General features: G+C 34.4%; 1 protein-coding gene across 3 annotated transcripts in view; it reads left to right on the top strand.

Annotated features, from left to right (window-relative positions):
• Positions 1–15618, top strand: part of WDR88 (WD repeat domain 88) — a 140719-nt gene that overhangs the window by 15413 nt on the left and 109688 nt on the right. For 2 of the 3 annotated variants that reach the window (XM_074293230.1, XM_074293229.1), the window contains 3 exons: positions 2640–2728; positions 5405–5468; positions 6869–7007. In XM_074293230.1, the coding sequence (XP_074149331.1) occupies positions 2640–2728; positions 5405–5468; positions 6869–7007 (292 nt within the window). Of the gene's footprint in view, positions 1–2576; positions 2729–5404; positions 5469–6868; positions 7008–15618 lie in introns of all 3 variants that reach the window. The other variant, XM_074293228.1, reaches the window with a different exon arrangement.

The raw sequence follows: 15618 nt of genomic DNA, 5'->3' as shown, positions 1-15618 counted from the left end.
AAATACAATTCCCTTACATTCTTTCCCCAATTAAACATTTGTTGTCCTTACAAATTAATTGGAGCACATTTGGACAGATTTACTTATATTCTCAAGTTCTGAATAGCTTTTTAATAACTAGATTTAAAATACATGCAATATATTATATGCACTTATCCTAACAATATATGCATATTCATACAAACAAATATGTATATAATCAGCAAAATAGAACAATTCAATATCAATATCAGCAGGTTTTTTTCCTTGGCTTTCTGAATTAATTTTCTTCCTTTAAAAAAAATAACTTTTTACTTTTCTAAATACATGCAAAGATAGTTTTTGAAAAAAATTTGCTAAACCTTGTGTTCCAAATTTTTCTCCTCCCCACCTTCTCTTCCCCCTCCCCTAGACCGCAAGTAATCTAATATAGGTTAAACATGTGCAATTCTTCTAAACATATTTCCACATTTATCAATATCAGCAGGTTTTTAAATCAATCAATAAACATTTATTAAATACCTACTATGTTCTGGGCACCGGGGATACAAAAAGAGACAAAAGACAATCTGTCCTCAAGGAGTTTACAATCAAATGGGGAAGATAACATGCAAATAAATACATGCAAAGCAAGCTGTAAGGAGTAATTGTCCTACAAGTGCAGTGGTAAAGTGCTGAGCTTAGAATCAAGAAGATGAGTCATCTTCAGTTCAAATCTGACCTCAGACGCTTATTGGCTCAATGATCCCAGACAAGCCATTTTACCCTGATTACTATCTAAGTTTCTTATTGTAAAATGAACTGTAGAAGGAAATGCAAACACCCCAGTGTCTTTGTTAAAATAATCTCAAATGGGATCACAAAGAAACTGAAAAATGACTTAAAATAAGTTATGAGGGAAAGCAGTGGAATTAAGAGGATTTATAGAAGGCTTCCTGGAGAAGGTGGGATTTAAAATAAGACTTAAAGAAAGCCAGAGAGAGATCAGTATTCAGAGTGGAAGAAGGAGAGTGTTCTAAGAATGGAGGAAAGCCAGAGAAAATGCCTGAAGCTGAGAAATGGAGTCTCTTGTTTGTGGAACCATGCTGTGGAGCCAGGAGGCGAATATCATTGGTTCAGTGGATCAAAGAATAGATATTGGGAAGTAAAATTTAAGAAGATTGGAAAGGTAGGAGGGGGCTAGATTATAAAGGACTTTGATATGTCAAAAAGAACTCTTCGCATTTGCTCTTGGACACAGCTAAGAGAAAGATACTCGAGTTTGTTGAATAAAACAATGATATGATCAAATCTGCATTTTTGGAAAATCACTTTGCTGACTGAATGAAGAATGGATTGAAGTGGGGAAGAGTAGACAGACCCACCAGCAGTCTTTTGCAATAATCCAGGCATGAGGGCCTGCATAAAAGAATAGCCCCAAGGCATAGGATCATTACTCAACAAAGCATATTAAAATTCCATCCCTTCCTTACTTGTGTACATGTTAGATCCTTGAGAAAAATGTAAGCTACTTGAGAATAGGAGCTGTTTTGTTTTTGTCTTTGTGTCCTCAGTGTCCGGTATGAACATTGTACATAGTAGGCATTTAATAAATATTTATTGAATTTAGTTAAAATGAAGATTACAAAACCTGTTCTTCATTCCTTATGTAATTGTTGAAAGTTAGCTTTAAAAAGTTAAAAGTCCTATTGAAGTATAAAGTGCCATCAATATCACATGGTTTTTAAACCAGAGTTAGTCACATTTTTTTCCTGAAAATACATTTTGGCAGATGTTTCCAAAATAAATTTAGAAGACATGATATTTTTACTTTACTGTTTTATCTGTGCTGTATTTTGACCTCATTCTTCATGTTGGAACAGTAACTCTTTTTATTAAATAATAATTGCTCTTTTTTTATTCATCATTTTGTAGCCAAATAACTAAGCTCAGTTCTTTCCTGAGAAAGTGCTTTCTCTTACTGCAGAGTGGAAAGTAGCCATATTTTTACCTAGCGATCAGTTTAGACTGGACTTAAGAGTTGCCTCTAGGTAGACCATGTAGAGTGCTTTTGAATATATTTCCTTCTGCAAAATTCATGTGAGCAGCCAAAATGATTTGATGGATTCATAGAAGCTCTGAAGCTCTTTCAGGGAGAGTGGATAAGGTTGTGCATCAATTCACTCCCACTTCCATCCACCCCTTCTCAAATCACACATAGTTTTAGTTAGGACAGACAATTCTTGCCTAACTGGAAAAGTTATCAGATTCCAAAGTGAAACTTCTGTGGAATACATAAAAGAAATACTGTTTGGAAATCAAAATATCTTTTTAAATGATTGAAACAGAAGATACAATTACAAATGTGATCTCTTTTCTACAAGAGAATCCAGATGATCTTTAGTCATATGTTATCAAAATTTCTTATTTGTGACAAAGTGTTTTCTGTGAACAGTACTAATTGTTTTAATTTCCTTTACACTCTCTTTTTTATTCTTACTCTCATTAGAAATTTAAAAAATTATTTCACCTCTTAAAGAGTTAAATGAATCTCCACAATCCAATTCTGGCACTAACTTAATTTAAATAACTAAAGTTGGGATGTTTAATGTATGCAGCATTTTCTTTTTAACAGCTTCAGTAAAGCACTTTCTAATGATACTTCCTTTCATTTATTTGAGGATGCTGTCACAGGAACTAATATTCATAATTTTGAAAACTGTCATCTGGCTCCTATTTCAGAATGCAGCGTGACAGCAGATAGCACGAGGTGACTTTTACTTGCATTTTATGGGTCAGTAAAATACATCAAAGAAAATGATGCACATTAATGTTACAGAAATTTTTCTACAAATGGGGAGAGGACAATTTGGTTTCCTTCTACTGGAGCTTTACTGATTTTCCTTTTTACTGTATTTCCCTATGGATTGTTGTTGTTAATGAGAATCAAAGGAGATGATAGCTGTAAAAATATTTTGAATAGTTAATACTCTATCAATCTTTGAGGAATTGTTATTGTTTATGGTTATAAACAAATAGCCATTCTAAAGTATCTTTGAATATTATTTTCTTTTTGATTCCATATAAAGATTAGAGTTGGAAGAGCCCTTAGTGACCTTTTAATCCAATTACCTCATTTTATAGAGATGGAAGCTGAGATCCAGAGGAGCAAAGATACTTGCCCATGATCAATCAGTCAAAAAATATTTATTAAGCACTTAACATATTTCAGGGCTGTGCTAAATGCTGAGGAAACAAAGACAAAGGTAAAAAGAACTCTTGCCATCATCGAAGAATTCACATCCTAATGAAGACTAGGTCAATAATTAAATACTTGCAAGACACCTGTGGTGTAGGTAGGGCATAATCTCAGAGGTAAGAGACTAGTAGTAGAGGGAACTGGACAAGACATCTTACAGAAAGTGGGATTTGAGAGAGTCTTACAGGAAGGCAGGGGAGCCAAGAGGTGGGAGTTGAGGAGGGAGAGTATTCTAGGTATGGGAGACATTCATATTGAAGAAACAGAGAAAGAGATGGAATGCACAAAGAATAGAAATAAGGCCAAGACAGCTGGATTTTAGAGTGTGTGGAATAAAATGTAAGAAGACCAGAAAGGTAACAAGAAGCCAAATTAAGAAGAGTTTAACTTTCAAGGAGAGAACCTGATACTTGATCTTAGAGATGATAGGGATGCATTGGAGTTTATTGAGAAGGGGTATGTCATATAGCTATTTAATGACTGAGCTAGGATTAGAACTCATTCTTCTAAAATTTATTTTCAAAAGAAGATTTAGTGAATTCTGGGACATATTTATGACTGTGCTGAAATGGATCTTAAAAAAACAAAAACTAGAGTTAATTTATTGGCATAAAAGAAAGCAAATGTTTACCTCTTTCCCTCCTTCCTTCCCTCCCTCCCTCTTTCTTTCTCTCTCCTTTCTTGCCATTATTATAGTATTGGCTATCTGAATAGAGAGAAAAGGACATTTTTAAAGAGATTGTGGAAATCAAGATGAGAGATTTTGATACTGAGGATGGGAATTTGGGTGACTGGAGATCACCTCTGGTGATACTCTGAGTAGTAAAAGGGAAGCTGAAGGAGTGGTAAGTTTGGAGAGAAAGAAAATGAGTTCTGCTTTGGCAATGTTGAGTTTGAGATGCCTACAGGACATCCAATTTGAAATATACAATAAGAACAAAAGTCAGAAAAAAGGAGCCATCTGTTCAATTACTCCCCAATAAAAAAAAACTTACAGACATATGAGTAGAGAAAGAAATAATGGTTTTGCATAATAAGCATCCATTTCAGAGTAGATAACAAATTATAACAAACCAACATGATTCAAGAAAAGGTCATAATTATAAAATCACAAAGTCAGGCTGCTGCCAGACTAGAGAATGAGAGCATTACTATGTTGCCTTTGAGATTAATTTGTTTATAATGTGTTACAAAATAAAGTCCTCTGAATCAAGAAATTATAAAATGACAACTGCTTTAGCATATATCATAAACAATGTTTCCACATTACGAACATAAAGTCATTATGATTCTGCAAAAAAAAACCCAACGACAACAACAACAGCTAAGTGGGTTTTAAATGGGAAAATCAGTCTATGTCTCTGGGCCTTATTATCCCCATCTATGAAAGGAAAAGACTGGACTAGAACTCAAAGTACCCTTTAGAAAAGCTGTATGAGAAAAATGTTTGTATGGATTTCCTGTTACCAGAAACATGCTAATTTGTAATGGTTTATTGGGTAATTAATAGAATTTGTAATTGTATACCACTTTCAGTGGTATACTCAACCTTCAGTGAGAAAAATTTTTGAGCAATATCAGCAATTGGAATGGCAAAGAAATAGTTGGGAGAATTCATATGGGGAATGGCAAATATCAAGACTGCTGAAAGACTGTTGATAAGTTAGTGATTACTGAGGCGTTTAAATCTCATGAGTTAGAGATAAAGAATGGGGTAGTGGATCAAGAGCCATTTTAAGATTCAGAAAAATTTGGGTTTAAGTCCTGCCTGACGCATACAAGCCCAGTGATTCTAAGCAAATACCTTTATCTCTCATTGCCTCAGGTAACTTTCCAAGATCATAAATTGTAAAGTAGCTGAAGCAGCTATTTACCTGTATTAATAAGTAGGGGCTTCCTCACTGGAAGTTCCCTCACAGATTTGTTAAAAAATGAATTGCTATGGTATTTTGTAAGTGAGTTTTTTTAGAACATATAATAAAAACTTAATTGGCTTTATTGTTTTGACAGTTTCTAATGGTCTTCAATATTAAACAGATAATTTAAGAAGTCAAACTTGTTTTCTGAAAAATGAAAACCCTTAATAAAAAATTAAAATGTTTCTTTAAGAACCTATTTATAAAACAAAAGAATATGATATTTAATATATCTAATAATTTTGTAATGTAATTTTATTTTTGTTTTCAGATTTATTACATCATCCTATGATAAAACAATAAAGCTTTGGGATATGGAAAGCGGAGAAGTTCTGGTCTGTATTGCTATTTTTATTATTTTTGTTCAGGAACACGCTGTTTATCTCTGGACATTTGAATATATATATATATATATATATATATATATATATATATAATCATTATAATGATTGTGATGTTTATTTTTATAGTAACATAAATATTGACCAAGCAATCAGTAAAGATTTGTTGAATAAATGCTAAATCCCCCAACTATGCATTGGGGAAAACAGAAGTATCAAACATGTTTCAATTCTCTAAGATCTCACAAGGTAAATAGGAAGATATGACATTCATATATGAAACAGTAAAACAATTATAATATAAAGACAATATAAAGACCTAAGTGCTAAACAGGTTTCAAATGCTGTACTTCAAAAAAAGAGAATAATAATAGGTCTTGGAATAATCAGGGAAGGATTCATAGAGGAGATAGCACTTGAAATAGGCTTTAAAGGATGAGAAAATTTTGGATGAGCAGAGGAAACTAGGGACGGATGATGCCATGACATAAAAGTGAATTGGACTTAAGTGAGGAAGGGTTATTCAAGATCACCTGACTCATTTCCCCCTCCAGAGCCATTTGGGTCCAATGGCAAGATATATACATACTGGACAGTGAGGAAACTGACAACTTAAATGAAGCATTTGTTGAGGACTAATGGGAAATTAAATCAGATGGTACAATATTGTGGAGGGTCTTAAAATCTAGGTAGAGTTTATATTTGCTATTGTAGGAAACAAAGGGGCCAATGAGGAGGAAAGTAAAAATGATAATAATAATGTTCATGAGTTTGATAGTCATGTAATGAATGGATAAAGAAGGAAAAAATTGGAGTCTGGCAGATCAGATAGAAAAAAATCAAGTAGTGATCCTGATGTGTTGATGGGGGTCCTGACCATAGCGATGGTTGGTTGCAAGAATGAAGAGGATAAAATACATCTTAAAGAAATTATGATGGAAGAATAGTCAGGATGTACTAACTCTTTGGATGTGGTGGAATGAGCTACAGGGAAACAGGAAAGACGACTCAGGATTGAAGATTATAACTGGGAGGTGTTGAAGCCATTGACAGAAACAGGTGATTGAATAGCAAAGATGAGTGGCATTAATCCATTGTATTCTGAGTTTAAAATCTCTATTATAGACTGTAAAAAAAGAACTTAAAAGAAGTAGGCTATTTGAGATATGTTTTGTAGATGAGACAACTGAATGAGAGAATGAACATAAGATGATACTTTCTAACATAATTGGATCAATATTTTTGGCTTCTGCTCAGTTCAGGGACCATGATGATTTTTATAACCAAAATCATAGAGAAAAAAATTCTGCATTTTTACTTTGATTTCTCTTGATGTAAGGTAGTCTGACAAGAAGCTGATTGAATCTGAATATCCATTATCTGTTCTTTTCCAGTGGTCTTTCAACCATGACAGTATTATACTTTCATGTAAGATTTCTTTTGATGGTAAATATGTGATCTGTGGTTTGGATGTAGAAAATGCACTCTGTGTCATTGATGCAAAAAATGGGAACATCATCACATATGTCAGAGGTAAGAATACTTTATGCAAAGGGGATATTTTATTCCATTATTTGTTTGCATTATAACTTATTTGGTTGTTAATGAGTTTTGATTGCTTTGTATAATGAAACATTCACAAGAAGAAAAAGAATCTTGACCACCTTTAAAGCCTGAAATGTTTATCAAGAAAAGCAAAGGAAAGACAAAATTGACACTTATTTACCCATTATACAATTGAGTTTTTTAATACAATCATTTGTTCATTCAAACTGAAATAGGTGTCATCATTTACTCTCTATCACAGAAGAAATATCCTAGCTTCTTAGAGCATTGAAAGCTCAGGCTTAATTTTGACCTTGTTTGTTTGAGTCAACTAGTGCCATAAACATAAGATAATTTTGAGATATTTTTCATCTTCTCCAGAATATGATAAATAAGAAATTCTGCTTGTCTTGGAATTGCCACAGTTCATAGAAATGGTTGAATATGTTGCTTCAAACATCATGGTATGGGTCATCTGTACTTCACTAATAATAATAATTTCATGGTAGCATTTATTTTGTTATTTTAGCATTTATTAAGTTTCTTCTGTGTGTCAAGCCACAGTGGTAAATGTTTTGCAATGATCTCATTTGATCTTCACAACAATCTGGGTTTTGGAATAATAAATGGTGCTATTATTATCTTTATTTTAGAAGTAACAAGTCAAACAAAAGTTAAGTGATTTTGCTCAAGGTCAACAGCTGTCTGGAACTGGCTGTGAATTCAGGCTTTCCTAGGGATAGACATGGCACTCTATTATACTACCTAGTTGCCTCACTGATGTGGATACTTTTATGAGAAGAACTGGTACTCCTTTATCCTTTTCTTTCCGGTTTTCAGTTGGAGAGGGGTATATGAACATTAGCCTTTTATGGAAGAGAGTGAGAAAGAGAGACAGACAGACACAGAAAAAGAGAGACAGAGTGACAGAGACAAAGAAACAGAGAGAGGCAGAAACAGAGAAGGAGGGTGGGAGAGACAGACAGACAGAGAGACACAAAGAGAAAGAAAGATTGAGAGAGAAAGAGAGAAAGAAAGAGAGAAAAAGGGACAGGGACAGGGAGGTGAGAGGGACAGAGACAGAAGCAGAGATAGAGAGAGAGGAGACTGAGAGAGAGAACAAATCCGGGACATCTATGTGAGAACACTATTGGAGAAATTGCTGTGGTAAGTGAGAGAGAGATCTCATCCAAGTACACCTGAAGGATAAAGCACAAAAAGATGTCAGTACCCTTTAAATTTGGTACCTTAGAGGAAAAACCCTATTAACCCACTGTAGTTACAATTCTGTCCCTTATTCTTGCTAAATGACTAATTTATATTGATTGCTATACAATTTTCCAGTCATGTGGCCTAGCAATAATTTCTTCTATGCTATTCTTTACTAGCAACACCACAATTTATTTACTTAGCCTTTTTAGTTTATATATTTATTTTAAACTTAAGTAAAAAATAAGAAAAAAAGTTGTTATTGCACAGTAGAACATAAGAAAATTCAAAATATAAAAAGATAAATTTCCATTTCAAATAAGCCTATATAATAAATACTATGCATTGTGTTTAGACTTGTCTGTCTTGGCTTTCTTTGTAGATTTTCTTTTGTTTTCTATTGTATACTTTTTACTTTATTCTTTTTTCCCCTTTCCTGCCCCTCCCCAAGGCTATAATTATGTGTGGATATTTATATATCTATGTCTAAAGATACACACACACACACACACACACACACACACACACACACACATATATACACTTACATGTGCACATACGCCCATATACATAAAAGAGATATATATTTAGCTATAATCATTCACATGTACATTCATATACATCTATGTAAGATTGTACTGTACTTGTTTGTCCTCTGCTTCTCTGAAGGTGGATAACCTCTTCCTTCATAAAGTTCAAGTTTTCCCAATTTTTCCAAGTCCACCAACTCATTATTTTCTACACCACAGCAATATTCCAACCTTATACTGTGGTTATTTTAAATAGTACAAAGCAATATTCATTAATATGACTGACATATAGTATAGTTTCCCTAATTTTCTCTTTTGATTAAATCCATTTTTGCTTAATCTTTGAGATCTTGATTACTAACTCTGCTGTTCTTATCAAATAAATTCTACTTTTGATCTTTATTTTACATTTGTGTTTATCTCTTATTTCCTATCCCTTCTGACTTTTCTACTTTACTTTAACCAATACCTTGTTCTCCTATTACTTTAACCTATCCCCTTCAGAAGTCCCTCCCTTATTTTCTCTTGTCCATTCTTCTTTATTCCATTCTTATCCTATTTCCATTCATCTACACACTTCTATAATACCCCCCCACTTATTCTATTCTCTTACCCTCTTATTCTTTATAAATTTCATAAAATATTTTATTCTCCCCTTGATACATGACAACAAAATTTACAACATTCTTTTTTTATTATAGCTTTTTATTTATAAGATATATGCATGGGTAATTTTTCAGTATTGACAAGTGCAAAACCTTTTGTTCTAATTTTTCCTCTCCTTCCTTCTCCCCCTTCCCCCAGATGGTAGGTAGACCAATACATGTACAATATTCCCTCCTTTCTTCTAAAGAAGGTGGGCAGTTTGATCTAGTTTATACAGGTGCTATCAAGTAAAACATATTTTCAAATTTATCATGGTTGTGAAAGAAGAAATAGATCGAAAGCAAAAAACAAACAAACAAAAAGAAACCCATGGGAAAGAATAGTCAGTGAAAAAATAAAATTCATTGATCTACATTCTGAGTGTATCAGTTCTTTATCTGGTTATGAATAGAATTTTCCTTTGTGAGTCCTTTGTACTTGCTTTGGAACATTGCATTGCTGAGAAGAGCTTGAGTCAGTCATAGTTGATTGTTACACAATGTTGCTGATACTGTATACAATGTTTTCTGGTTCTGCTCACTTTACTTTGCATCAGTTCATAGAAGTCTTTTCAGGTTTTTCTGAAATCTGCCTGTTCATCTTATATAATTACTCTTTTTACCTTTTCTTACACAGTTTTGCTTTTTAAAATCATATTGCACTTAACTCTACTCCAATCTTTCTTTCAAACAATTCAGTTACTAATGACTATCTTACATTTCCATGTATAAAAAGTAAACAGTTTGTCATTAATGAGTTCCTTGTAATTTAGTTTTTCATGCTTATTTTATATTTCCATTGGATTTTATATATCAAGTTTTCTATTAAGTTTAGGTATTTTTGCAACAAAATTCTGAAAGTGTGGCAATTTTCTTTAATTATTATTTAATTATTGTATCAAGATTCTTTTTTTGATCAAAGCTTTTAGATAGTCCAATTATTCTTATATTTTCTCCTCTTGATCTGTTCTTAAGACCAGTTGTTTTTTCTTTTTAAGATGTTTCACATTCTCTTCTATTTTTTTCATTCTTTATATCTTGTTTTATATTTCTTGGTCTCTTATAACTTCACTAGTTTTCCTTTGTCTAACTCTCAATTTTTAAGAAAAAGTTTTATTCCTTAAGTTTATGGATCTCCTTGTTTAGTTATATGAATTCCCTTCTCCTCTCTGCCCCCTCAGTAATCTTCTTGTTCTTGAATTTTTATGCTTATCTATTTATTTATTTTTAAAGAAGAACAATTTAATAATTTATTTAAAAGGGAGAGATTTACTGGGACCAAATGGATCCATAGTTTGGTCCCAGGGCTGAAGAAGAATCAAGCAATGAATGTCAAATACAAGATTCTTTTATAGGGTAACAAGAACAGTGACATAATGGGGCGGCGGCGGGGGTGGGGTGGGGTGGTGGTGACATAATGGGGGAGGTACCTAGGATGAGGATGACATAATGAAGGTAGGCACCTAGGATGACATAATGGAGGCAGGTACCTAGGATATCATAATGGAGGGAGGTACCAGAGAGGCTCCTGATATTCTAATGATTATCCCATCAAACATTAAGAGGGAATGATTATAGCCTAAGGTCTAAGATATAATACCTTTATCCTAACATTAAGAGGCAGAGTAACTGAATAGGACAATTAGGGAAACTGGGTCAGGACATTAAAAGGGAACTGTGGCACAACATTCCACAGTCTCTTTTAACTATTCAAATCATTGAATTACCTTCCTCTAGAAGGTCTTAGCACCATAATTTTGACCAACCCTATGTAAAGTAAATAAACCAAATAAAAACCAAAATAAAGCTAGAACAATGCAAGGACAAGTGATAACCTGATAACCTCAGAGTTAATCAACAATATTCAAAGCTCCCTATTGCAATCATGACAAGTCCTCTATAGTTGGGGAGCATCTTAGCAAGAGAATCTAATTTGAGATGGACAGGTCACTATGAGTTAGGTCTGTGGTCATTTGTGCATTTAACTCAGCCTCTGCTTATGGAGCTTATAGAACAGCAGGGCTCAAGATAGTTGTGCTGCCCATTCAGGGGGGCAACCCACTCCAGGGGGGAGAAGGGTGAGGCTTGGAGTAGCTCCATCTTCCCCACCCAGAGAAACAGACTGGGCTGCAGAAAGGATCAGATTTCTGAGCAGATTATGCACAGTTAGACCACAGAAGGCAAACCCTGAACTTTTAGAGGCCTTATACCAAACTACAAGGTCCTTTAAGAATGCTGAAATACTAATTAAGGAACTGGGGTTTCAGGAGTGGAGAAACAGATCAGAGAGACTGCCAGGCCCAAGACAGGTGTCTGATTTCTGGTTGTTTCTAAAAAATAATCCCCAAAACTGAGTCTGCCAGGGCAGTTCCAACAGAATAAGGGATTTCAAAGTTAAAGCATAACCAGCAAATCATACTCCAGTAAATTTAGGCAAAGAGTAAAAAATGAAAAGAGCACTTCCAATTAAATCTGAACTAGTAAAATAGGGAGTAGGGCAGTAGTTTCCCCAATTTCCTATCTCTTCCTTTTTTTTCTCATGGAAAGGAATTATCAAATAACCATCCCACATATAAATCATATACATATACATATACATATACATATACATATACATATACATATACATATACATATACATATACATATACATATACATATACATAACAGATTAAAAATCCCTCAAACAAAACAATAGTTATAGACGTTTAACAGTTTCCATCCCAAGTTGAAATTTTAACAATAATTCAACCACTTTACCACTCCCCTATATCAGTCCAAATACATCAAGAGCAGGGGCAATGATGTTTTCAAAAACTGCTTTCTGCTGAAGATGGGCAGAGATGCTTAGTCCAGGGAGGGGGATGGGTGTAGTGTGTCGTGCTGACAATCAAAGCTGATCTAGGTCCTGGAAGCAAATCAGTATATCTATAATTTGACCAAATCTAGAAACAAACAAAATAAAAATCCCCCACAAATCTAACAAATAAGGTTTCTTTAGAAATCTTAAAAAAACAAAACAAAAAAAAACAAAAAAAAACTTGAATATCCAGACACGATATCTAGTAACAGATAGATGACCAGACTAAATATTTATTTGCTCAAATATTTAGGATATAATGATTACAGATAACGAGATTGGAAACAGCAAGGTATGACATAATTGAATTGCATTAACAGTTTCTTATTGACCATTGCTTTGATCACAGAAATCAGTCACAAGAGGGAAAAATTCGGGGACACGTTAACTACAAGCCCAAGAAATTTTACCTCCAATAACAAATCCCAATAACCAAAGTTTCAGATAAATCCTAAACAGATATTTACCAAACCTTATATTCATACAAATCAGTTTGCTCCTTTTAGTCAAGAATCAGGTGGCTACAACTTGATAAAAAAAATGGCTGGAACACAGTTTAGAGGGAGGGGGGAGGAGAAAATTCCACGTGGCTGTCCTTTCCCCCACTCCACCTCCAAAGAGGCAGGGGGAGGAAAGATGAACTAAACTTCAGCCCAAGCTAACTAGATGCTCCATACCTAAAGTAGCAGAGAGCGGTATTGGGGTGAATTTAAATCTTCACCTTTGAAGACAAAAGATCCCTACTCCACCCAACCTTTAAAGTAGCAGAAATGGGGGTGGGGAGGGAAGGGGGAAGATTCCATAAAACCCACATGTCCAGCAGAGCTGGATTTAAAGCATAACTTACAATGTTGTAATATAGGTAACAAACTCTGAACCAAAATACAGCTTTAAATTCCCAATAATATAAAACTGCTTTTCCTATCATATTTCAAATAATGAAACAGCATAGTTTTTATTTCTCTCCCTCTGGCTCCATGTGACCATATTCTCAATGGACTTCTTCTAAGCTCCAACTTGGCCAAAGTTGAAACCTTCAGAAAAGTCAGATTCTTTTTGCTACCTAATTAGAGGCATATGACCCCTTTCAAGCAAGTTAACTGAACTTCTTTAACAAGCTATTCTTCTTTTAAGATCTTATACTTAAAGATAACTAAATCTAGCCTGCATAGGCAACAGGAAAATTATTTCCCACAATTTAAAAACTAACCAAAAGAATACTCAGAACAAATCTGGAATGCTAAAGCATTTCCCAAATTTAGAATCATCCTAAAATTACTAATCAAATGTTTTCTCCAGCTGGAGTTCAGAAGTAATTACACTAAGTACAGTTGCAACATTGAAATAAACAATTCCCAAATTTCTTGATCATTATTCTTAAACTTAAAAATTAACAAAACAAACAAATCACACAGAACTCAGAACACACATAGACTGTGCAGTCAAAACATTTAACACACCAGGGGCTATCTGGAAAGAATCAGCTCCAAGTCTTCCCTCCCATAATCCAAAAGGAGCACCCCCCCCTTTTTTTTTTTTTTTTTTTTTTTTTTTTAGCCAAATGGTGTCTTTAAAAAGTTCAGAGTTGTGCCAACTGGCACACAGAACCAGATGTGTCTTAGGAGACACCAGCTAGTGTCCCCTGCATCCAGGGACACCACTCCCAGAATTTATGCCCATCAGCATTTCATAATTCTGGGAATCCAAATGTTAGCACAGATAGAACAGAACAGGTCTTAAAACTTAACCAGATAACACCCAAAGGGAACTCAGACAGACTTACTCTTCTGTGACCAAAATGGAGATGTCCATCATCAGGCAATTGTGTCTGGAAACTGCTCTCTTTCCTGGAGGCTCTGGGAAAAAAATCCAGGGGCTGGCCTCTCCAGGCCAAGAATTCAGATCCCCAGCTACCCTGAGGCCCAAGGGGGAGTCTCTTATCTCTAATCCTGCTTATTTTCTAACATCTTGGTTTGACCTCCAAAATGTAATGCTGCAGAAACTGAGGCAAGATAGAGATTAGAGAACAATTTAATATTTTATTTGAAAGGGAGAGATTTTTTGGGACCAAATGGATCCATGATTTGCTTCCAGGGCTGAATGAGACTATCATCTCTAAGAATCCAGCCCTGTTCTTGAATAAAAAAAAAAAAATTCCTCAGTTTCTCTTATTTAATTTTGAAATCTTTTTGGGTTACGGAGGGTTTTTTTTTTTTGTTTGTTTGTTTTTTTTTTTTTTTTTTTTGCTTCAGTATACTCTCTGAAGATAAACCCTGGTCTTCTCTATTCCCATAGTAACTCTTGATGATTAAATTTTCTCTCTCTCTCTCTCTCTCTCTCTCTCTCTCTCTCTCTCTCTCTCTCTCTCTCTCTCTCTCTCTCTATATATATATATATATATATATATATATATATATATATATAAAAAAGCTTGTTATTTAATCATCTCTAGTCCTAGAAAAAGAGTAAATGAATATCCTCCTCTAACCTGGAACTCAAATCTAGAACTCTACTGTCTACCTAAGTGCTTGCAGCTAGCAGTGTCTCTGCCCCACTGTTTCTTCACTCACTGGGCTGTGTCTCCCAGGGAGTCTCAGTTCAAGGCTATTATCTGTGACAGCACAGCTGGACCTAATGTTCCTTATCAGTAGAGGCTCCCTCAATATTCCCACGAAGATCTTTGACTTTCTATACTTGTCCAGGAGGTGAAAATTCATCTAGCTGGGGCTGTCACCTAACCCAGGTAGTCTCAGAGCTAACTGCTTGCTGTTTCAATGGAGTTCGCCAGTGTTTTATACTTCACATGGACCAAACCTCTGTCCTGGTATCTTCAGATCTCCACTTGTCCCAGGAAGACCATTGTTCTGCTCCAACTCTTGTTAATTTTTTATCTCTCAATGTTCACACTGAGGCACTATTTAGTCTTATTTGTGGGGGAATGAGACATACAAAAGGAGACATGGCTACATTTGTCTACGTTGTAGAGGGTATACAGAATGAATACAGATTCATCCATGCAAATGGAGAATAAATTTCCCATAGATAATGAATCTTTAGATCGTATGCTGAATGTAAGCTCCTTGAAAGCAGGCATTTTTTTCAATTGTTTGTTCTTCATCTCTGATAGCATGGTATTATTTACAAAATAGGTGATTAGTAAGTACTTAGTAAGTAGGTAAGTGGATTGGTTGATACATTTCATTACATTCCCAGTATTGCAGATTTAAATGAGATTCATGATGACTCAAGAGTTTGAACTAAAAATTGACACAGGAAAAGATAGGTGGGTAAATTTAACAGATGGTAGACATATATCACATATGGCCAATAAAGAAAAAAGAAAAATAAGAGTGATA

The sequence above is a fragment of the Sminthopsis crassicaudata genome, chromosome 2 (genome assembly GCF_048593235.1).
Source record: "Sminthopsis crassicaudata isolate SCR6 chromosome 2, ASM4859323v1, whole genome shotgun sequence".
In the NCBI taxonomy this organism is placed as follows: domain Eukaryota; kingdom Metazoa; phylum Chordata; class Mammalia; order Dasyuromorphia; family Dasyuridae; genus Sminthopsis; species Sminthopsis crassicaudata.
This window is presented reverse-complemented; position numbering and strand designations above follow the sequence as displayed.